The following is a 24,413-nucleotide window of genomic DNA, read 5'->3' as shown; positions in this document are numbered from 1 at the left end:
TGAAATTTCGAAAGATTTATCAAGAATTAGTACAAAGTTCACGCACGAGAATGTTTTATTTTTTGAATTTAAATGAATTGCGAAATGAAATACATTGGTTTTAAAGTGTAAACATTCAAAAAATGAAAATTTGTCAATTATAGCGCCATCTATCACGAATCGAAAAAAAATGTTTCAGACAAAACTTATGTATTTTTTCCCATAAAATCCGAATCTAATAAAAATAGGGGTTTCTATTTGAAATTTCAAAGTTGCCCCCCACCCCACCTACAAGAGGGGGAGGGGGTGTTCTTTTGTTGCACCACTAAACTTCCCCCTTCAAACTATCAAGTTTTTATTTGGAACATTTTTTGTAGGATTTTTTAAAGATATTTATATATATAAACATGATACACACACACGCACGCACGCTCGCTCGCTCGCGCTCTCTCTCTCTCTCTCTCTCTCTCTCTCTCTCTCTCTCTCTCTCTCTCTCTCTCTCTCTCTCTCTCGTGCTCTCGCTCACACACTCTCTCTCTCTCTCGTGCTCTCGCTCACACTCACTCACTCACTCACTCACTCTGACCAGAATGCTACATTTTAAAAGTAGTTTTGCTACAGCTGCTGCTATGCTACATTTACCAAAAAATAGCTCGTTACTCGCTACTTCGCTACTTTTGCATAAAAAAACTTAAAACACCCACATGGATATTCCAAAGAAGACCCTAGTATGATAGTTGTACTTACTGGAAAATAGATCTGTTATTTATTATCATGATTCCTGTCATTCTATAACTTTGGAGAGTGTTACTTCAGTTACTTATTTTTACTTTAGTGTTTCAGTATAACGTACCTATGTGAGTGGCATATCAATTCAAATTTGATATGAATATTGCAATTAGGATGCTACCCAAATTAATTATTGCAATTATACACAAATAGAATTTGGTAGGATATATATCAACATATTTTCCTTGAGAATAAAATATTGAATTGAGTCACATAGTGGCTCATGCAAGTCCATGTCTGCTCCATATTTGTTTTTTAGCCAAAACAAAAAAACAACAACATGTATTTCTTCCTTTTGGTCCCTTTATACACCTGCCAAGTTTCATGGAAATCTGAGGGGACACAGGGGTCAGATCCTTGCTTCCATTTTTGTCCTCATCTTGACATTTGAGGGGGGTTTGGCCCCCTAAAACAGTTTTTTAGCTGAAACAAAAAAAACACGTATTTCTTCCTTTGGCCCCTCTATACACCTGCCAAGTTTAATGGAAAATGGGGGGGGGGACACTTAGATAACCTCCCTTATTAGTCTTTCACTTTGTAATTATATAACACCGCATATATTATGTTTTATTGTAATTTGTAAAACTAACTAGAACAATTGTATAATTCTTTTATAACATTTCTATCTTGTTAAATGTGTTAAAGGTTTCATCCTGGAATGGATTGTCTCACATTTATGTGTGTTTCCATTTCCAATACATTTGAATGAATGAATACATATTCGTTTCAATGGCATTTACAAAATCACCTCTGACATTTTATGTTAAACAAGTAAGATTATTTTTGTGCACGAGTGTGTTAGCCGATGTGGAGCAAAGTATTTTAGGAACAACACTGGAAAAAAATCTTGAAGGACTAAATAATGAAAAATTTCTTTGTAATCGAAGATCATAATACCTTTTAAGGTGTGGTAATATTATAATGGGATTGAGATACCAAATTTTTGGATCCGGATCCGTTTGGCCATCCCTACTTAGAAGTAGTAGTGGACCTCAGTTCTTTCGTTGTTAAGGCAAAAATTTTGACTAAAAATGGAATCAAAGTAGTTGATTGATTGAATTTATTTATTTTCGTTTGCTACCGAATGACCAATTTATAATGAAATTGTTTCATCTCCATTACAGAAATACATTTCTAAGATGCTGTGTTCTATCTGGTATTGAAAGTGCAATAATTTCTAGTATTGAGACCCTTTATTTCCTGATAATATTAAGTGTCCTACTATTATATTTGTGCTGAAAGTTTGTATCATTGCAAAGGCTGATATATTGAAGAATCTCTGAAATGTAGTAGTACAGAGCATTCCCTGACATTCGCTACGAAACTCGGCAGCTAGCGGCCCGGCATCAGCGCTTGACAGATTTGTTGGTCGACTTACGTTTCTAATTATTTCAATACATACCTGGTTGGCACTCTCAAATCAAAGTTAGTGTTGCATGCAATTCTATCTGAAATTTCAATAATTACAGCACAAATACCTAACCAAACTACAGATCATTCCCTGACATTCGCTACGAGACTCGGCGGAAAGCGGCTCGGCATCAGCGCTGGTCTTTCCCGGTGAACAGTCGAACGCTGCAGTCTGTTTCTTTCGCTCTCCCTGCCTTCGCTTTCTTTCCCTTTCTGTTGACGTTGCAGACTGACGCCAGTATAATCGTCCCTCGGAAGTTGTGTTGTGTCCGTGTGTTGAAGATTGTGGCGTAATATGGTACCACAAAAGTTTACATTATAGCAAAGGATTTATCTTGTCGAGTGTTACTTCGAAAGAGAATTGTGGAGAAGTGCGACAACGTTTTGCAACGAAATTTCCTAGTATTCCCGTTCCACATAGGACCACTATATGAAACCTCGTAAAAAAGTTTAGAATAACAGGGTCAGTTCTGAATAAAAGTGAAAAGAAAAACCCACGTGTAGGAAAAACTCGATGAGATAGGACAAAGGTTAGAACAGTCTCCTCAGAAATCTATCCGCCGCCTCTCACAAGAAACGGGTGTTTCAAAAACCACAGCATTTAGAGCCGCTAAAATTCTTAATTGGGAGAATTACAGTAGACGAACTTGCACGTGTAAATGCCAATTTCCTTCGGAGATGCCAGGAATGTGTTGCAGCAGAGGGACATCATTTTCAACACCTTCTGTAGTCAATGTTAGTACACAATATGAAAACTGTAATTTTAATAGATGACTCTACCGACTGTCGCGGACCCCGTTCACCAGGAACGACAAGCGCTGATGCCGGGCCGCTAGCTGCCGAGTTTCGTAGCGAATGTCAGGGAATGCTCTGTACTACTACATTTCAGAGATTCTTCAATATATCAGCCTTTGCAATGATACAAACTTTCAGCACAAAAGTGACAAAAGTCCAATAAATATATCGTGTCACTTTTAAGGTGTCTCCTGAAAAAATTGACATTCTCAGTGGACGAAATATAACCTGATAAACCCGCCGCAACTTGTACGCTATTAATTATTTGGAGTTTTTTTTTCAAAACGTTGACAGTTGAATCACAATTCCTGCACTGGACGGGCTTTCGTCATTTCCCTTTTTTAAGCACAGAATGTGTAGACTAGGAATTTCGGAACACCTCGGTCTACTGGAATTTGCTAGCGGTATAACGAGCATTTATATGTGCGGGGGTTGAACTTCTGCTCCGCAAGTTGTAAATAATGCGCGTGTTGATGCATTTGAGTTCCCAGTCCCAGGCGGTCAGAAAAGCAAGCAATAACAGACCTCAAAGTAGATTAGGGAGAGTGACGAAGAAATTTCATTAGTGCAGCGACGGTGGAGCACATGATGGTGTGCTAGTACTGCCCCTCGTCGCACTGCAGCATAAAACATCGATCAATACCTGAAACCAGTTTTCTCTGCCGCGGTTTGGGAGCTGGCTTTGCATGCCGTGTGCGCAGATCTTGTAAAGGAAGCATATGCTGGTAAACATGCAAAGAATGCACTCGTTATACGTTTTTCTTCTAGATGACACTTGCGCACTTGCTAAGCTCACGATAGCTAATACGTAGTATTATTCAATCATAATAAAGTGATATCAAGTTCGATTTGCGGTAGGTACGAGGGTAGGCCAGTTAACAAACACACACACACACACAGCGCATCCAGAAAGTAAGTTTCCCTGGTGTCGTGCCCAAAAAGGAAACATTTCATTCAATGATTTATTGCCACAGATACAGCACTTGTCCAGTTACTTGTCAACATAATTCCCGGCGGAATTCAGGGACTTGTCATCGCGTGGGACCAACTTCTGTATACCTGCGTCATAGAAGTCCGCCGGCTGGGCGCCGAACCAATGTGCGACAGCCGTCTAAACCTCTTCGTCGGTGTTAAAATGTTGACCGGACCGGAACTTCAGGTGCAAGAACAGGTGGGTTATCACTGGTTATCCGGTCTGTGCGATGAATGATCTAACACCTTCCAACCGAACCTGTCCCGAAGAGCTGCAGTGCACCTAGCCATATGCGGCTTCGCATTGTCGTGCAGCAAGATCACCCCGGCACTGAGCTTACCGCGTCGCTTATTCTGAATGGCTCGTCGCAATGTCCCCAGTGTTTCACAGTAACTGTTAATGTTCAGTCTCCTTCTGGGCAGAAACTCGATGAGCAGAATGCCTCGTCTGTCCCAGAACACTGTTCACATCACTTTTCGCGCCGACACAGGCTGTTTGAACTTCGTCCTGCATGGAGATCCACTGTGACGCCAATGCATGGACTGCTGCTTGCTTTCTGGGGTGCTGTATGCAACCCACGTTTCATCCCATGTGATGATCCGGTTGAGAAAATCATCATGGTAACGCTGCAGAAATGTCAGCGCCGTGCCCATGCGTTTTCCTTTGTGTTCGGGCGTCAGTTGTTTCGGCCCCCACCGGGCACACAATTTCCGGAACAAAGGGCGTTTGGTAACAATGTCGTGCAACAACGACCGAGAAATCTGCGGGAAATGGATGTTGAGTTCCGTGATCGTGACGCGACGATCCTCCAAGCTCCACCTGCTCCACAAGCTCGTCCATAACGACCGATGGCCGCCCACTGCGCTCGTCGTCATGCACATTTTGCCGGCCTTCAGTAAATGTCCTGCACCAACGACGCACCATCTGCTTGCTCATGGCGTCTGGCCCATACACCTGGCATAGCTGACGAATTTCGATGGTCTGTATGTTTTGTGCGTTCAAGAACTTGATCACCGAACGAACCTCGCACGCGGCGGGAGTTGGAATAAGAGCCGCCATGTTTCAGCGCTGCCGCGACGCTACTGCGGACTTTCGGGAAGCGTCTTCTAGGATATTCACTAGCCAGGGCATGTGCCTCTCTCGCATGCGCAAAACCGGTTTCAATACGCATGGCCTGCCACCTGTGAGCGAGTGGGAAACTTACTTTCTGAATGCGCCTAATATATATATGTACACACACACACATACACACACACACACACACACACACAGGGTGTTTGTAAAGGTCGTTTACATCACTTTGGAGGTGATTCCTCACACGAAAACAAGCAAAAAGTGAGAGTTCAATTTTTACGACTGGCTTAGTTTCCGAGATAGGAGTCTCGCAAAAGGTGACAAAGTGAACGTCACACCTAACTGGGACGTATACTATCACAGAGAGAGAGGCGGTTCCAAGGGAATCATCAAGGAATCGTATGTGCTCAGTCCGGAAGTCACTATGAAAACTTCACTGCACGCATGCGCAATGGAGTCCTCAAAGGAATTGGGGATTTCCAACAAGAACAATGCATGGAAAGTGTATGTAACGCAGCAAGAAGGGCCGTGACAATGAGAAATGCGTTAAAGACGACACATCCCGACCTCAAACATCAGAACATGAGCACGGAACACACAATCCGAAAAGTTGAGCACGGTTGCATACCCCATTTACACGCGAGGAATGAACGAATCATGTCATGTGGCATACGAGAGACACATTACTCCACCAGGAGGATGGAAAGAAAAACACAATACCAGATGATTGCGACAACGTGTATTTTTACGCGCGACAACTATGTAATATCCCCCCCACACACACAACAAACAACAAATGCTACAATGTCTTACGCACAGACAGTGCGTGTCACTGTACACCAACTAAAGATGTCACTTTCACCACACAAAGGGGGCGAGGAGCAATACGAAGAGTGTTCTCACTGGGATTTGCCGAGGGCGATAATCACAGCCGGTTTTCAAAATGTCTGCCGTTCACTTCTACGCAGAGATGAAAGCGACGAATCAAGGATTGTCGAGTATGAGCAAACAAGCCAGGTGTATCTGCTACCGTCGCGGCGGCGACGTTGATGCGAGCAACGAGGTCCTCAGCTGATGTGACAGGTGTGTCGTATACCAGGGTTTTCATTTCTCCCCAGAAGAAAAAATCTAGAGGGTTGAGATCTGGCGACCTCGGTGGCCAAGGCACAGGCTCATCCCTACCAATGAACCTATTGCAAGACACGTCATGCAGGAAATGTCGTACATTACGATCGAAATGAGCTGGTGCCCCATCGTGTTGGTACCACATTTCTTGTCGCAGTGCCAAAGGTACGGTCTCCCAACAGTTCAGGCAGAACCTCACGAAGAAATGCATGATACGCGCGACCGTTCAGGCGAACAGGGAGAATGTATGGTCCAATTAAATGATCATGTACTATCCCGCACCACACATTCACTGAAAACCTGGGCTGGTGATGGGCCACAAAAAGTGCATGTGGGTTGTCAAAGTCCCAGACATGACTGTTTCTACTATTGAAGACATCCATCCTGGTGAAAATGGCTTCATATGTCCACAATACCTTTGCCCCGAAGTGAGGGTTTGTGTCCAGCTGATGCAAAAAACCATTGGCAAAACTCCATACGAGGGCGAGTCACGAGGTAACAGTTCTTGTACTTTCTGCAGGTTAAAAGGGTGCATTCCTTCCACTGACAACACTCGCCAAACATTCACATGAGACGTTTCGTGCCCGAGCGAGCACGCGCATACTGGTGCCAGGATGTTTTGCGACCGCTGTTAACACATCTTCTGCAAACTGATATGTGCGTACACTTCGGGGTCTTCCAACTTCTTGCCGCGGTGGTAACACTGACCCTGTTTCACACAGTCGACTGTCCACTACCTGAAAGAAGGCGTGAGACGGTAAACGTCTGTGAAAAGCGTTCTCCATAAAGACGTCTTGCCTCACGGCTATTACCACGTGCCTCCCCATACATGAGATGCATGTCTGCTAGCTGCTGGGTCGTATACGCAGCCATCTGTGTAATAGGGAGCTGGAACTGAAAAGTATAGTTTTTTTTTAACACTGGCACACTGCACAAATTGGCCGTATCACAGTACGAACACCACAGACCAATTGTTGCGATACTTGACTTGCCCACTCCACCACGTCAACTTCTTTCAATACGACATACTAATACTATTCAATGAGTATGACAACCTAGAGCGAACTGCTGATCATATCCCAGCACCTGCAACACGACTGGGACTACTGCCGGAGAGAACCAACCGTTCGAGCTCCTCTCGCGGGTACAGCAGTCATGAAGGTCGAACGTAGACTACGAGAGCCAGACTTGCCTGCGCAGCGCTTCCAAACTGCTCTGTTTTACTTCAGTGATTGCGTGCGAACACTCTTGGTATTGCTCCCCACCCCCTTTGTTTGGTGAAAGTGACATTTTCAGTGTCGGTGTACAGTGACACGCAAGAAGGCGTACAGGGGATGTGGAGTTACTTTCTTGATCACGACTGAAGGTGGGGGCGATGTGATCAACACCACACCCCTGGCCGCCTTTACCCCCAGAGTTTCCTCCAGGTACCGACTTTATACGACGCTGGGTGGACACCGGAGCCGCTTAAACAGGTGCAAAAAATTCAAGTTTTCCCCCGCCGGGATCAAACTCGGATCTCTGGGGAAAGTAGGCGCTGTTATTGGTCACTTGCGGGGTTGCCTTTCCTACGCGTCATTTCAGACGGGAACGGCCCATCTGACGAGCATTGTTTTTTAAAAAAAATCTCCCCGCGCTCTTATGGTATTGGCCACATTTTAAGTTGGTACGCTAGTTCGTCAGCTGGGCGATTTAGAGAGAACACACCTCTCGACATGAAACAGCATTTACGTGGACTTGAGACTCATAAATTGCTGCGGGAATTGAAAATTATATGGTGGGTGTAATTGCTTTACACAATCAGCTCGACAGTTTTATCTTTATGAAATGTGCCGAGTGACTTTTTTCAGGCCTCACCTTTTTACACCCGACTTGCCTTGTTCTTAGTTCTTGCATGGTGCCTTTTGTTCCGCAAATGACGTAATTTTGTATTACTAAACACTGGTCGGTCTTTTTTCGTTCCGATGAAGGGGGAGCTTAAGTTTTCATAGCTTTATTTATAATGGGCAGCAGCGTTCAGCTGTGGCGTAACGTTTGGGGGCAGAACGTGAATCTCAGGTCTCACGAGGTTAACAAAAGTACCCAGTGGCGTGCCCAACGGGGGAGGGGTATTGGCAGGGGTTATAAAAAGTTTGGAATATTATTATGTTAGGCAATAGGTGATAGGCACGTTGGCATATGTCGGCGAAAAGTCGAGAACGTCCACCAGACAGATACCATGTGGTGTTACATTCCAAGGCCGTGTCTATCACCTATTGTCTAACGGAACAATATTCCAAACTCTTTGTGAGGAATGTGTATAAGAATCATGTTTACACACAAAATCAGCAATTGAACTTCGTTTCTGATTGTGCTAATTTGCCAGCCAGGAGCCTTACGTATAGTTTACTAAACATTCGTCTTGAAGCAAATTGTTATTTTATGTGCATCTTGGACCTGAATTTAGGAGTGAGGAGAGAGTGAGATTTAAAATTGGTGTGTTTTCGTAACCATCTGACGTAATTTAGCATAAAAGTTAGCTCCGGGCATGATGTAGGCAGCATTTGTCTAGAAATAGAGGAGTACGAGTGGTACATCGTATTTCATCGCACCCTGTTTTTTTCAAAAATTGGTTTTCATAACGTTTCATCGCGTAATCGTCGCATCGGCGCGTCAGATAAGGAAACCAATGATAGCAGCGCTGAATGTTCGAACACGTTAAATTTTGTTAGTCCGTATTTCGCAACACTGTAGTAAATTTTCTCCAGTGTAGTGTTTCTACTATAATGCACAAATCAATAACAACTAATGTGTTAACTTTTTCATGCCGAAAAAAATGTTCACTAAACTGTCACGAAGAAACGTTGTTCGCCGATTTGAACTATTTTCAATTTTAACGTATATTCACGAGTATTCCCTTCATCCTAATCTTGCAATAAATGATTAAGTACCTGTAATACACATTCAAAAAAGAAAAAGCTCACGTAATGGTCACACCCTACTTTTTTGGAAAAATAAATTCTCATAAAATCTGCAACAATTATACTGTGAAATAAGGTACTTTTATGAAAGCGGCAATTGCAGTTAAAGGCCGAGAAATCTTAGTTGTCATAATAGAAGGTTTAAAAGTACTTCATTTCCAGTCTCTGCGTAAGAACAATTGCTTGCTGATAATAGCGTTTTATCGAGACCTTGGGGAATGTCGTATAAGGTGCTCTGTAGAAATATTTTCATGTTACGAATAATCATATTTATACAAGTGTGCCTGCAAACGGAATGAGTACTCTCTCCAGCTGGTAGTAGATATTGTAGGGTTGTTAAGAAACGAAGCTGTTGCGTGCCTGTCACTTCAGATACACCTGATAAAGTATTCGAAAGGACACGGCATCGATTGGTGTGTTCAGTTCTATTGTTCCAGCTGCCATTTCAGCGATCTTTTGATTGATTAATCTTTTACTGTACAGAATCGAAGCGATCGAAACTCGTTCTAACTAAAGAGAATAAACATAGGTTTGCAGAACATGAAAACCAGATTACAATGCCATAATTTTCGCTGCGAAAGAACATTTGATCTTGATATAACTGCTGCTATTAGTAGCCATAAAATAGTAATAGCTTTACGTTCTTATTGGGTAAATTGATAATTCAGATTTCAGCATTGGAAGAAATTTATGGCATTTAATCTTAAATTGGGTGAAATAAGTTTAAAGGAATGATAGTAATGTTTAGTCGTATTTTTCAACTAAGATGTAACGAACACGTGCCCCCAAAAGAGATGACTAAGTATTATGAAAAGTGATGATATTGCAATGAACAATAGAAATTGGAGCAGCATATTGCAGAAACCTTCAACAATATCTTTTTTCCCGACTGCCAAGAAATCCAAAGAAGAAAGTAGTTTATCCCACCTATCCTAATGCCTAACGGATCTACTCGACACTGAAATGTGCCACGGCCGGAAATCAAATCTCTGAGCTCTTAATTACAGGTTGATAACGTCAATACACACCAGCAGACAGTGGTGGCGATGTCAGTTTTGGGCCCGCTGCAGAACTGAACAAGGGGTCCCTATATGAATCGAGTTTCATAACTTTTCCCTGCAGTTTCAATAATTCGACGACACCGTTAATGAAGAAGGAAAAAAGTGGAAAAAGTACGGTTACACTTTTGTAGTTGGGCTAAGACTTAATCTTGGACTTTCTCAAGTAGATTTCGAAGGAGAGTGATTTTTGCACCACTAGACCAGTACTACTTCTTGAAGTACGTTTAACATATTCAATTTTTTCAAATATGTAATGTAATATGAACATGAATATATACTTGATTTAAGATATTATGTCACTCGGAATTTGATTGCCTCTTCCAGGGTATCTACTGGTTGCGTTACAAAACGAAATCTCCTAAACCTGAAAATGTTTATTTTTTAGCCGTGTAAAATAAAATTTTGCACCAAAAGGAAAGGGGGGGGGGGGTGCGGTAATTCATGGTCTTATAGTATGCGAAAGTCTCGAACAAGCTTAGATTCTCAGGTCTTCTCGATTTTTAAAACCATACTTTTTTTTTTAAAAAAAATGATAATCTGCATAAATTTACTCGATACGTGTGGATTGTACTTGAAATTGGGAAGTATGTTCCCGATGTGCTGAGAATTTTAAGCGTGAAAGATACAAATTGCTGCAGTGTGAATGTTAAAGATGAAAAACACGAGACTAATCGTATAGCCGGAGAACTGAGAAGCAAAAGTGCATCTTCTTTAATAACTGGGAGAATTGCGAAATGCGCGACGTGTCTCCGCCGTATTGATCTTGGCTGGGAGGAGACTGCAAAATAAGGTCTCAGCGGAACACTGCAGTCGGCTGCAGGATGTTTACTGGAGAGAAGCGTCTAGGTCGAGTTGCTAGGAATGAGCAAGATGTAACGAACAGTGGCGTTCCCAGGATTTTCTAAAGGGAGGGTTTACGTATACTTTTTTATTATTATTAGTCAGCCCTCATTTAGCCATCTTTTCCTGCCTTTGACATTCATTTTTTTTTAGGAATAATAAGCCACAGACGAAAGTTTAACCCCCCCCCACTGGGCACGCCACTGGTAACTAATATTTTAATTATGCAATTCAGGCAATTAGGGGGGAAGGCCTTTTCTGCTCTCCCGAATACTCAGTTCCCGTTAACTTACTTTAAATATGTACAAACACATTTATATATGATTTTAGTGGCGCGCCTTTTAACCGATAAAATGCAGGGTGTCTCAAAAGTAATATCGCAAACTGACACAGGTGAAAGTACACGATAATAGAAGCAAAAAAAGTCTCGGTAAACATAGGTCTGCAAACGAGCCGTTTTCGAGATAATTGCGAATGTGTGATTACAAGCCGCCACTGACTTCATTGCTTGTAAACATCGTCCTAGTTGGTAAAATGCTAATAATACAGTAAGAAAAGTCATTGGAGATCTCATTGCTTTTTTACTCTGTGTACTGATTGGTCCATCATGTTTTATTACAACGCTACCTCTCGAGAATGTTCTGTGTTGTAAACAAAGAGCAAACCTCGGAACGCCCAAGGAGTAAAGCACTGTGTGTTTACAAAATGCAATCAGTGACTGCTTCTAACCCCACATTCGCACACATGATTACCTTTTTACCAACTAGGATGACGTTTAGAAACGATGAAGTCTGTGGCGGCTTGGAATCACACATTCGCGATTATCTCGAAAACGGCTCGTTTGCAGACCCATGCTTACTGAGACTTTTTTGCGTCTATTATCGTGTACTTTCTAAAATTTTGTATTTGCGAATTCTGTCATGGAAGCTCGACTATTATTTTGCATGTTTTTACACATATCAGCTTTTATATCTGCACAGTTTTTACACATACCAGCTTTATCTGCACATATTTGAGTTTTTACATTTTTCAAACATTTTGCGAATATGTTCCATATTCGTGCTATTGCTACATCTGTATTCTGCTCGTTTTGTTACGTCCTGTTAATTTTGAATCGTGATAATAGACAAGCTTTATAATTAAGGGGCCCTGGGCTCGATACCCAGTGGAGACACATAGTTCGGACCCCACTTTAAGCACATTGTTCACTTCCCAGTAAATGTTATTTGTCAATTGTCCACTTCCCAGTCAAAGTCATCGTCTTGGGTTGTAAGGAACGACCCTTTCTAAATACACCCAAATACCAACCTTTCTTCCACGTACTGCATTTGCAATCAGATGATGCTTTGGCGCCTTCAACCAGCATAATCATCTGTTGGGTTTGTGTTGCTCTGTCCATGTGTGTTTGTCCTTTCATCAGTTCATCCTCATCAATGCGAGCAGCCAAAAGGGGCAGGAAATCAAAGTAAACTAAAGTAATTCAGTCAACTTCGGCAGTACGATGTTTGCGACCCCCACCCCCGAACACAATACGAAAGGAACGCCTTATTAACTATTATAATTTCTTACTGAACCACAACCAGTATAGTTGCTTTTGTTCGTCCTTAATTTCAGCTTCAGGGAATCTTACCTAACAAAAAGGGTATGTTGTAAGACACAGCAGATAAGAGAAACTTGAAGAGGTGCCCAGTGTTGCAACGAGATAATCGCTTACACTTGTAGAGGATCATCGTCCACATGTATACCTACAGGGTGTGCCAAAAGTTACGTGCATTTTCCCAGGTGGAATGGAGTGGCTTGAGTGCAATAACTGAAAATTCAGTCCAGGGTTGTCCAAATGCTCCTGCATTGTGATCGGAAGAATACAGGTTTTTCTCCGGTCATTCTTGCTGTTCGAACAGCCCACACAGCTTTCAGCGTTTTAAGGGGAAATGTGCATAACCTTGTACTGCCAATAAGAAAAACGATATTCACAAAATTATTTTTAACTTTAATTTTTAACATGTTATGGTTTTTTTTTTCAAGATATTTTTGAACATGTTAAAAAAATATGTACAATTCCGGAAGAAATAAAGCCCTGAGCCTCGTCCCATCGTTTTGCACTCATTTCAAGCACATTTTATTTCCTCAGTTCTCAGATAGGTTTCTTTTTTTTTTTAAAAACAGATAATGTAGCTTCTAAAAGACTAGATTGTTTGACCAGTAGTATCTTGTATCTAATTATTTGAGGGAATACAAGGGTGCAATTAAGATCAAAGGATTTAGGGCGTACTGCAATCCCTCCCCCAAAAGAGGGGATTTTTAATTTTAATAATATGAGCACATTCGCAACTGTTTCACAAAAGTCAGTGTAATTGGTACTTTCAGTAGAGAGTGGAGAAAGCAATATGCTAACAGCAGATGGAGTGTTTTGCTTGTAATGTTTTCGTGAGGTTGTCGCGTGGCGTGTAGTGAAATTTCGAAAGGAGAGGGATTAAGCTTTTATTTTTTAGCAGTTCTGTTTTCGCCATTCTTTCTGCATTTGCCTTTTATTTTAGAGCTGGATAAAAATGGATTATGATCTGCACCTATACCTCGACGAGCATGCCACTGTATTTAGTGCATTTTATGTATTATTGTCAGGCATTTTGAAATAAAATACGTGTCTCGAGATCAGGCTTTGTGTGGTTTGCACCAGCGCTTCCGAGGAAACTAAGCATTCTGTCGGTAGGAAGAATGCAAGTCAACCAGGCAAGTCTTATCTTTACATTGCATGGCATGCTACGACTGGAAGAGAAACAAACATAAAAAAGTCGCCAGCTTCATGATATAGCGTAACGCACTGCCAAGGCAGAGGTCAGTCTATGCTGATCGTCACGATTTGGCTTTTAAAAATATGACAACCAAACGACAGCCTTCTTTTTCCATAGTACACCTTGGCTAACGAGGTTGTGGCGACTGAAACCTGATAGCTGATGAACCATTTGCACCATTTTCTTATCAGCTTTTGTCGTAAGCATGGCTCAATGATGTAGTACTCGGTTTTAAGTTTCAAAATTATTTTGCCTATATCACCTTGGATTTTCGATTGATTTGGTTTATTGTACTTCGCTTTTCTGCCACTTTTGGCTAATCTTGAAGATGAGAATGAATGATTTAATGAAATTTAAGAAAGGACACGCACAAATAACATCCACCTATGTCGAGGCCGGGATTCGAACCCAGGACTCTGGCGTCGTAGCGCGCTGTGCTGTTCAACCTGCACGAGATTTCACCTCCGAATGTTCTCTTGGTTCATGTCTGAGCGTGAGTGTTCCATGGCTTTTTTATGTATTTCATCCAATCATACATGTGCATCGTCATAGTTAACCTTATAATTTTAAGCAACGTTAAATAGCCATATAGAAGAATATGCTGAGGAATGTAGCTGGGAGCGAGTCGTTTTCATAAAGCAGAATTGGCCTCCCCGATAGCGCAGTGGTCGCGTCGTCGCCTTGTAATCAAGGCACATAGTGGTTCGGGTCCCACTTAGCCAGTCCCGATTAGCCTTACTGTGCATAAAGTGGACTTAAAAAACACCAAATCGTATCGCAGAATGGGGCAAGTAACTTCGGATGCGTTAATGTATCGGAAAATCGGTTCGCATTCTGTGTTTTTGTTTTTAAGTCGGGAGGCGGGATTGGACCTGATTCAAACCAAGACTAGTAGTCTTGGATTCAAACCACTGTGTGCCTCAACCGGGTTCGTTTCGAACCCGGAACCCATGATTACAAGGCGACGACGTTACCACCACCCCATCGGGAGGCCCTGACAGTGTTTGCGGATAAACTTCAATCGAGAACAATGAGCTGCTGCAATTTTTCTAAAGTTTCGCGTGGGTTTGCTGACGAGACAGAATTTTTTAATAGCGTTTGGCCGTTCCTTCTGGCAAATGATAGGAATTCCTTAAAACAGGGTCCGCATTCTTCTCATGAAAGAACGACCGGTAGCCGGCGTGAAGATTTTTTTTATTCATGCTGTATTAATAATTGCGCCGGTGGACCGATCGACACTTCTTCCTGCGTATAGGTGCTGTAGTAGGTGGCAGTGTGGGTCGGGCGCAGACGTCAGCAGCTAGCTGACGTCTCTTGCTTGCTACGATTGGTACGTTGCGACGCTTCCTCGCCCTTCCAGATCAATGGTAGCAGCATTGGTAAGCTGTACCATAGTCTGCAGGGGTGGGTCGGAGCTTTTCGCAACGCATTTACGTGCAACGAGGGGATAGTGGAAAATACGTTCACATTGGACGGTGGTCTGTTGCGGAACGTGCCCGAAATTTGAGTCTAGGATTGCTTGCAACTGTGTTGTGATAGCGGGGCTTGGTCCCGCTGCTTACCCGTTCCGTTCATCCAGTTACTTGTGGGTTTCCGTTGTAGTTGTCGCTTACCCGCAGCCAAGGAGCTCGATCGCCCATCCGTCTTCCAAACATATGGTGCTGCCCGGCACAGGTGAGTGTGGATATTGTGGCCCATCAATGACGTAGTGGGTAGGGGCGTGCCCAGGAAATAATTTCGGGAGTGTTTGACTGGATCTTCATAATTTTCTTAAGTGATATATGCATGTACACACACACAGTGCTTTTTTATGGCGGTGCACCAGTACCGGTTTTTTGTTTTATTATACTTCGCTTTTCTGCCACTTTTGGCTAATTAAGGTGAGGATGATATTGATAGATGAAAGGGGAATCGCAAACATATAGGGACGACACAACCTCCACGGAGGATTACACAGGCTGTGTGTCCAGATGCGAGCCCTCACTAGCCTGCAAAATGTGTACTACGTGGAAGGGAGATTGACATTTAGGTGTAACTACATGGATGCACGATAATTTATGAACATATCACAACATTGAGTAGTTTATGATGAACACAAAAACAATAAGAAACCACCAACTTGAAGAGTACCGGAACCTATCTTCCAAGGAAAAAGCTGTGTGTGTGTGTGTGTGTAGGAGTATTATTTCAGCACAGATAATTCCTAACATATTAGTATGTATGATTATGAAAACCTCTGAATACTACACACCGTATCTCCCTGAAGTAATTATTTTAGAGTGAAAGCAAATTAGATTTTTCAAAAAATTGACACCTGCAGAAAACTGAGAATTAATCGCTTCTACTAACAGCCATTTGAAATTTTCGGACCCTTAAGGATCCCGGAAATCGGAAAATGATTTCCGGAAATTGGGATTGGAACATGAATTTTTCGCCAGTACAGAGTTATATTATTACTTGAGCGGATTTAAAAGTTCAATAACGTGGTCATTATAACATACTGGAGCCAGCTGTCCATTCCATATGTAGGCAAGACATTTAGAACTACGATTTAATTATTGCTATGTAATAGAGTGGATACTATTTTTCATGCATTTTGCTTTTTAATTATTACTGTTTCGAAGACATGCGGGGGGTTTGGAGTATTTTTTTCCTATAGGCCAGCCCTTTGTAGTGGGCATAAACAATCATAAGCTCGCCATCCTGAACGGTAACACACTTGTTTATCTAATCCATGCCATATATCGATGTATTCTTGCGAACACTTGAAGTATTATGCAAGACCTCTCACCAACTCTCGGTCTCTCATTGTAACAAAGGAATCCCGAGTTTCTCAGATTCTACTTTCACGTTAAGTTCATAGGTTCAGTCCTGATTAGCCTATCTCCATAAAATGAATAAACTTTTGCGTAAGATAGGGATCCCGAGTTCTGTTTCGAGTATGGTATTTGTGATTCATATCAATATCAGGATTTTGTTTGTTCTTAATAATTTGTGCATAAACACTGTCCCTGTACCCGAGACGAGTGAGCGTGTTTGCTTCATGTCTCATAGTTCACCTCTGAGCATCTTATTATGCACATTATACCGTGTAGTATTAGGCAGGTTAATACTCCACAGAACCGTTGCACGATTCATATCTCTTACAAAGTCTGAACACAGTTTGTTTTCGAATTGGGTAACGCCAGTTTACCCAGGTATTCTTGTTGCAGGGTGTCGGGGTATACTATTTTACGTCGCTTTCCACCTGAAATAAGTAAATTGCGACGATAAGGTGGAATAGATGATGAAGAAACTCATACATACCCTTACCATGACTTGAACCCAGAATCTTCGGTGACGAGGCTGCTACATTCTTGCAAGTTGGTTCATCAAGAAATAAGAAAGTGATTGTTTGTGTCTGTTTTCTTGTTCTTGAAAATCAACATTGTGAAGTGAGGGCCTTGAGTTAGAATATGGATAGAGAATACGCATAGACGTTTCCACTGAATAAGATGTAATTTCATCGTCGCTATTAGAGGAAGGAAAGCAGCATAAAATAAGTTTTGGTAGTTCGATTCTGCTATAGGCTTCTCAAGTAATGGAATCAAATTAATTACAACGAAAGTAGCAACTTGTAGTTTTTCTTCGTGCAAAAAAAGAAAAAAGTTTACAGCATAAAACGTAACAACGTTTTTTTTTGCATTGTTGAGAATAGCAATTAGTTCGTGCTTGTTTCCGTAGCTACACGTCGTTCAAACACGCGACTGGTAGCAGTGACCGGGACCGGGCGACCAGTTGCCGATCGAATTTGATTTCACCGATGCAAATTTTGGAACGTGTTTTTATCGCATTGAGCAGCGATTACTATCTGCTGTTTTCATAGAGGCAAAGACACTCTGGGAAGAGATTAGTCTCTTGGGATCTGATCGCTTCCCGTGCAACGGTATGCTTTCGGGAAGCAGGAAGACCAAGTGGATGAAACGTAGCGCCCTCGTTGACCTACATAGCTCTGGCGATAACGTGAGTTTTTGTTTTGAGGCAGTGTTGGCTGTAGAAGGCACGGGTTGGACTTGGAAAAAATATCACTTCAGGCTTCGGTAAACAGAGAAAACCTGAGCCATATGTTGGGAGGGAGGGAAGGACGTAATGTTACGCTTTTCCCGGTGCAGTGGAAGGGGAAATTCCAGATGGAACGGGGACACATGCGCAAGGGAAGAGTTACATTCATGAAGTGCAGAAGATTTCCTTTGCTTCCTCGAACAGAGTTGCAGAAACATTTCAAGAATTTCTACGAATGTATTTCACTTTTTGCATTAAATTCTTGCTCCAGGCATGCATTTCCATATAAATGAAATTTCCTTTCTTTCTACATCTTATTTCCGCTCCCTGTTTAGCAGAAGCACTTAGTTCGAATCGTGAACGTCGCATGTGTTTCCTTATGGACATTATCATCCATTTTATCGGAATTTCTTCACTTGTTTAGAAGGGTGGAACGCATAGACATAACTATTTTTTTCTTTGGGGTGGGTGGGTGGGTGGGTGTTCAAATTGTTCGAATTTATGTACAGATAATTTACGTACATTCGAAATTCGAAAACATAATCCAAGGAGTGGACCCTCCCCATCCCCATGCACGTTCCCCGGAGTGCCTATGCTGGATCAGCTGGCCTGGTGCGGGGCACAACCAGCTGCTACCAAAGGCTGACGTACTAACCCGGTGTGCAATCACAGCTCAGAACGGTTTTCCTGCTAGCTGCTTCGGGGAGGAGCGATTGTAATGTTGTCGGTTCTTGCCCAAACGGTGGGTCTAATTTGGCTGTTTGACCGCGAGTTTCTTCGTAGGTAAAGGCGGCAACAGAGGGTCACTGCCAGAAAGGCGGGTCCCCGCGCCGGGAGTTAGCGCATTTTCACTTTAATTGCCAAGAGTTCTAAACGTAGCCCTCCTAACTTAACCACATATAAATTATTAGACCTTAGCGGAATTGTACATTATGTTAGGAGGGACAGGTTTAGAGCTCTTGGCAATACGCTTTAAGCATTTGGTAGCAGCTCAATGTGCCCCGCACCAGACCCGTGAAGGGGAACCGCGCGGTTTTCAGATCGGTGAAAGCAGAACTGTAAGTGTACCATCGCTGTCAGCGACGTGTGTGCATAGATGTTACACAAATTATGGTAGATGTAAGTTGCATTTTTTTTTCCAAAACTTAAGTGAATCGTGCAGTTGTGTGGGTATATTATCCACTACTTGAATTTTCATGTGCAGCTTTGTTCCATTGTTTGAAGTCTATTCCCGCCGGTGAGGGGAAAGGGCATTGCATTTTATCCTACTGAATACTTTGGTTCATTCTCGCCTTGGAGTAAAGTCTTTTTCTAGATGGCAGTTTTATGTATTGCCATCTTTCCTTTATTTGGCATTTTTTTAAAAAAAAGGAATGTTGAACCAAAAAGGGGCGGTTATGAGCGGCGAATTCTGTTCGAAATTTTCCCCTTCAAAAAGGGAAATTTCCCTTCATGTGGCAACACTGCTACTTGAGATGCAAAATACAGTGACATTTTTAAAGCTAGTCATCGTGGAACAGCCTGTAGCAAGAAAGGATTAAAGATGCAGGAACACTTGAAAAATCACATGGTGCCATGTCTGGATTGTAGGGCAGATGATAGAATTGTTCTCAGCCAAATGCCATGATGAGATCTTGTGTTGCGGTGGCAGTGTGTGAGCGGGCATTGTCATGAATCATCACACCCTGGCTTAGCATACCATGTCCTTTATTCTGGATTGCAGGGCAAGTTCTCACAACAACAACGATAAATTTATTGTCTATTGTCGAGACTATTAGAGACTGCAAGTCACATTACATACAGCACAATGCATAAACGCTGTTCAAATAACTGCAAGGCTAATATTTACAAAATGAACAAAAATCTCTATTACGTTGATTAACCCCTCTGTTCAGGCCTGTAGTCAGAATTCTGTTTTTGGGAGGGGCTCATCCCTTATCAGCAGCCATCCTGCAGCTACGTAACAGGTTTATAAACCAATGAAACATTTGTAGGATTTCAGGGGGTGGGGCTGAAGCTTCCCGAGCAACCCCTCTTGGCAATGTGACTGCCTCTGTCCGTGGCAGTAAAACATTGGAAGGGTAACAGTCAAATAATTTTGTAAGTAGAATGTCTTCAAAATGATTCATGCTATAAATATGAAATTGGCTGAGTGAAATAACTGGGAACTTGATGTGATTTACCCCTTAATTTTTGTTTCCCAAAACTAGTATATGCTTATGGCCGTATGTATACAGCGTGAATGGGAGAGGTTCAGTTTACAGTTTAAAATAATATATATTTTGTTATTGCTATTATTGACATTACTTTTAAATAATATATGTATGAACTGTGAATCTAATACTGATTTTTTATGTATATTCTAATTTTAATATTACATCTAATATTTACTTATTGGAACTTTTTGTTTATAAGAATTATCTATTAAAATTTAATAAAATGTAAGACTGTGAAGAAAATTGCATAACTGTACTATTCGTGATCCCAGCTATCGGTTGTGCCATCTGATGAGCGATTCTCTAACTACTATTGCCAATATAAAGATTAGAATTGGTGTACTGACATACCTATCACATATATTAATTTATTGCAATTTAAGCTAACATGATTGATCAGTTTGTTCAATAATCTGCAAGCAATAAAATATTTATTTCCAAGCTTCTGATTAGTATAGGGTTGTTATACATCCTAGATCTTCCAGAATGGTATTATTTGTCCCAGTGTTCCAGAAAGTTTCTTGGGGGTGTACCAATGTGGGAAAGCAGAATTTTTCATGAAATTTGCTATTAATTGCATTCATATACAGGAATCTATTAGTATCTAAGGTACAAAATGATTTTCTGAAAATTCTTTTGTGTCTTTGACTCAAATGTGTCTTATAAAATTAGGCTACAGGGTGGCGTTGTTATTTCCTCCGCATCCTTCAAAATTGTTTAAGAAATACCTTACCATCTGTGTAACTCTATGGCAGTTTCAACATAAAGTCCATAATTTGTCAGGTTATCCCCCTCACCCAACGGGCTTCCTGTCATTGATGTTTCTGGATTTTCACTTATGAAATATAGCAACCCTAATACCCATGGAAGTAATTACAGCTCCAAGTTGTTCGAATTGTATGTTTTCTTTATCGAACATTGTGGAAAAAAATGTATGATGATGAATTGATTAGGTATATCTAAATAATAAGTTTGTTACAGTTTGATATTGTGTTAAGTCTAAAATAATTGATAAAATTGTTCATTATGTGCTTTGACATTGTTTTCCTTTATATTGCAGAGATATCATTATCCAGAGGGAAATCTGGGAGTTTTCACATAGCCCTAGAGCCAATTCTTGGCCTAGATTCAAGGTGTATGATTTCAACCAAGCGTCAAGAACCTATTTGTTATAGGTAAGATAATTTTTATCTAAATTATTAGTGTAAGCCAAGTAAACTATCCAGTGTCGAGAATCAAAATTACACATTTTCCTGTGCAAATATCCAATGTAAAGGCCCAATTGTAATGAGTGTCCCACTCAAAGGTAGCCCCGGAAAATGTTGGTTGAAACTAAAAGGTACAGGAGGAAATAAAACAACAATTACATGGCATACCTGTATGTATCAGGAATGAGGTTGTCACATGAGGTGCTGGAAATGTCCTCCCTGAGCTTCCAAACACAACTGAACATGACGTTGCATGTTCCTGAAGGTGGCTGCCAGAACCTCTGGATCTCACGCCGGATGTACTCCCGTAACTTGTCCAGTGTGCATGGTTTGTTCATGTAGGCACGCTCTTTAAGATTACCCCGGAGAAGAAAGTCAGCTGGGGTCAAATCTGGTGGCCATAGTTCTCGTGAAATCACTCTGTCTGGGAAAAATTATTCCACTTCAGCCATGCTCACACGAGACATGTGGCTTGTGGCCCCATCTTGTTGGTAATAACAGAGTGCAAGTTCATCATCATCCAACTGATTCACAAACCCCAGGAACAGTTCAATGTACACTGCACTTGTTACTGTGCTGCCAAAGAAAATGGGCCCAATTATGTGCCGCTGTGATTACGTGTGAAACACGCAGACTTTCTGGAAATGGAGGGGTTCCTCGAACAGTGCATGTGGGTTTTCACTACCCCAGAGACGTGTGTTTTGGGAATTCAGATACCCGGATAAAGTGAAACCACGCCTCGTCTCTAAACCACGTGTAGTCCAATATTCCTCGATTCTCAGCAATGAATGTCTGGAACCACCAGCAATACATCGTGCTGTTTCAGTTCGTGGACATGTCAACTGGTAAGCATGCAGGCCGGCCTTTTTAGCAGCTCGTTGACACGTGCTTCTTGATAATCCACTTTCTTGCGATAATTTCCGTAGGGACTTGGAGACACCACCAATCGGTACAATGTTCCTGTGGTTTCCAGCTTTTTCACTAAACTCTGAACGCAACGTTTCGATGGTGGGTTTCGCCCACCAAACTGTTCCACAAACCTCCTCTGACAAGTCTTAATGGATCCAATAGTTTTTAAAAATGAACACCCGCTCTTCCACAGAATAGCGATACATCTTCACTACGGCGCACTACTCACGACGAGTAACTAACAACATGAAAGCACGTTTGCCCAACGTCTCTGTTCGTGTTGTTAACTTTCTTCCTCCTTCACGGCTACAGAGCTCAGTGTTGCCGCCTCTACTTTCTTTCTCATGGACTAACTCACGTTCTGTACAAATGTCAACCATATCCTTGCAATATTACAAAGGAAATGGATATTACTGTTTACCTGGGCTACTTTTGAGTGAGAACCCGGTACAATATAATAAAGCAGAACCAATAAATGAAGTACTAAAGTTACTGAACATTACATAACATCTTAATGTTATGCTAGGCAACATAAAATAGAACATGTTTGGATAAATCAATGTAATGATTCTCAATTGAGGTATGATGTAATTTTTCCTCTTATTTTCTGGATATGAATTTGACTTAACTGCTTTTGTAAAAGTGCACATTTGTTAAATGAAAATTGAACTTCAACTTTGTTTATGGTTACCAGACATTCTCTTAAAAAATTAATCTTGTCAGTTGGAAAAAATTGAAATTTGCTTTTCATTGATGTTATCACAGACTTATAAATTATTTTCTTAGGTACTACAATAGGGTGGGAATTGATTCAGTACAATTTCAAACATTTTAACTGTTCATAATGTTGTAGTTAAATTATGACCGAAAACTGCAATTTTTCTCTGACTCTTTTGAGAAATGCTTTGAAACACATTTAGTTGTTATTGAGGATAAATATAAGAATTTTGTACTAAAGAATTCATTAAAAAAATGGTTATTTTGCAACTGAAAATGTGACAATTTCACATTATTTACTAACTCATTTAGTAAGCATATCATTTACTGTGAATGATTGTATCCTACAGTGTGACTTAGTCTTAACATTTTGGGATGGTGTGGCCTTGATGTATTAGTATTAGGAATAGTATTATTAGTAATGTGGAAGCCCTAACCACTTTAATGCTATGAGTTTGTTTCCCTCAGAGGAACAATAAAAATACATATAAAAATAACACACAATAGATTATGTTCTAACATTGGAATACATCTCTTTGCAGGACTTCAAAATTTTCCAGTAATCGACACAGGAAATTACAGCCATTTAGAGAAACGTGACTAGTTTTCCATTGTCCTCATTCAAGATTTCAACATGGGGAGTGTCAATGTCAATCGCAATGTGAGCGATGCATTTTACCGCTACAAAATGCCACGCCTCATGGCAAAAGTTGAGGGCAAAGGCAATGGCATTAAGACTGTCATAGTAAACATGGTAGAAATTGCCAAAGCTTTGTGTAGGCCCCCAACCTGTGAGTATAAGTGACTTATTTTTTGGTGACTTTAGTATGTACTGTTCATTAGAACTAAGTTGAAAGTATGTATAGTACAAATTACGTGGGAATGCTCTTGAAGCTTGGAAATTTCATGCAGTAGCAATCTAAAACAGAAGTTATTAACTTTAACATGATGAAGTGAGGTATCAAGATTGCTAGTCGTAAAACATTATTGTTTTAGTAATTAAAAATACACTCCGGATAATGAACAATTATTCAGTAATGAAGAGGTTTTCTTGGGATATCAACCAGGTGATTTCCGGATAGGTTTCAGAGCTTTCCAACTTCAATCCCTGAAGATGAGAGTGATGTTATTCTCTTTATTATTCACCACCAGGAAAGCTTCAAGAATTATTTCAATTATTCAGTAGTTAACACAGCAATTGGTCACATAATCATGCATGGACATCCATAGGATTTTATTCGAGTAGGAGCAAGCAAGGTATTTTATCACCGAAAACTGTCCTGAGCTTCCAAATTAATTTTGAAATTACCATGTTTGTGGAAGGACCTGTCGTATAGTTGTCAAATGATTATTCAAACTACTGTGACAAATGAAATTGTACAGGAAGGCAGGGAGCCAAGTGACAAGTGACATATTTCAAATGGTCATAGATAATATATGGAAACCGGGAGAAATAAGCAAAACAGTCCATAAATACATCCAAGTATGCCATTTATTACTTACAGATTACAAACTTATATTTTG

At 41.1% G+C, this 24,413-nt stretch overlaps 1 protein-coding gene across 4 annotated transcripts in view; it reads left to right on the top strand.

Moving 5' to 3' along the window:
* The window catches only part of eIF5 (eukaryotic translation initiation factor 5), a 54,313-nt gene that overhangs the window by 18,060 nt on the left and 11,840 nt on the right, over positions 1–24,413 (top strand). For 2 of the 4 annotated variants that reach the window (XM_083111970.1, XM_083111971.1), the window contains exons 3-4: positions 21,116–21,230; positions 23,432–23,680. In XM_083111970.1, the coding sequence (XP_082968096.1) occupies positions 23,524–23,680 (157 nt within the window). In that variant the 5' untranslated portion in view covers positions 21,116–21,230; positions 23,432–23,523. Of the gene's footprint in view, positions 1–15,078; positions 15,473–17,779; positions 17,801–21,115; positions 21,231–23,431; positions 23,681–24,413 lie in introns of those variants that run through there. The other 2 variants (XM_083111972.1, XM_083111974.1) reach the window with 2 other exon arrangements.

Source organism: Lepisma saccharinum, chromosome 25 (genome assembly GCF_977018435.1).
Source record: "Lepisma saccharinum chromosome 25, izLepSacc3.1, whole genome shotgun sequence".
NCBI classification, from domain to species: Eukaryota; Metazoa; Arthropoda; class Insecta; order Zygentoma; family Lepismatidae; genus Lepisma; species Lepisma saccharinum.
This window is presented reverse-complemented; position numbering and strand designations above follow the sequence as displayed.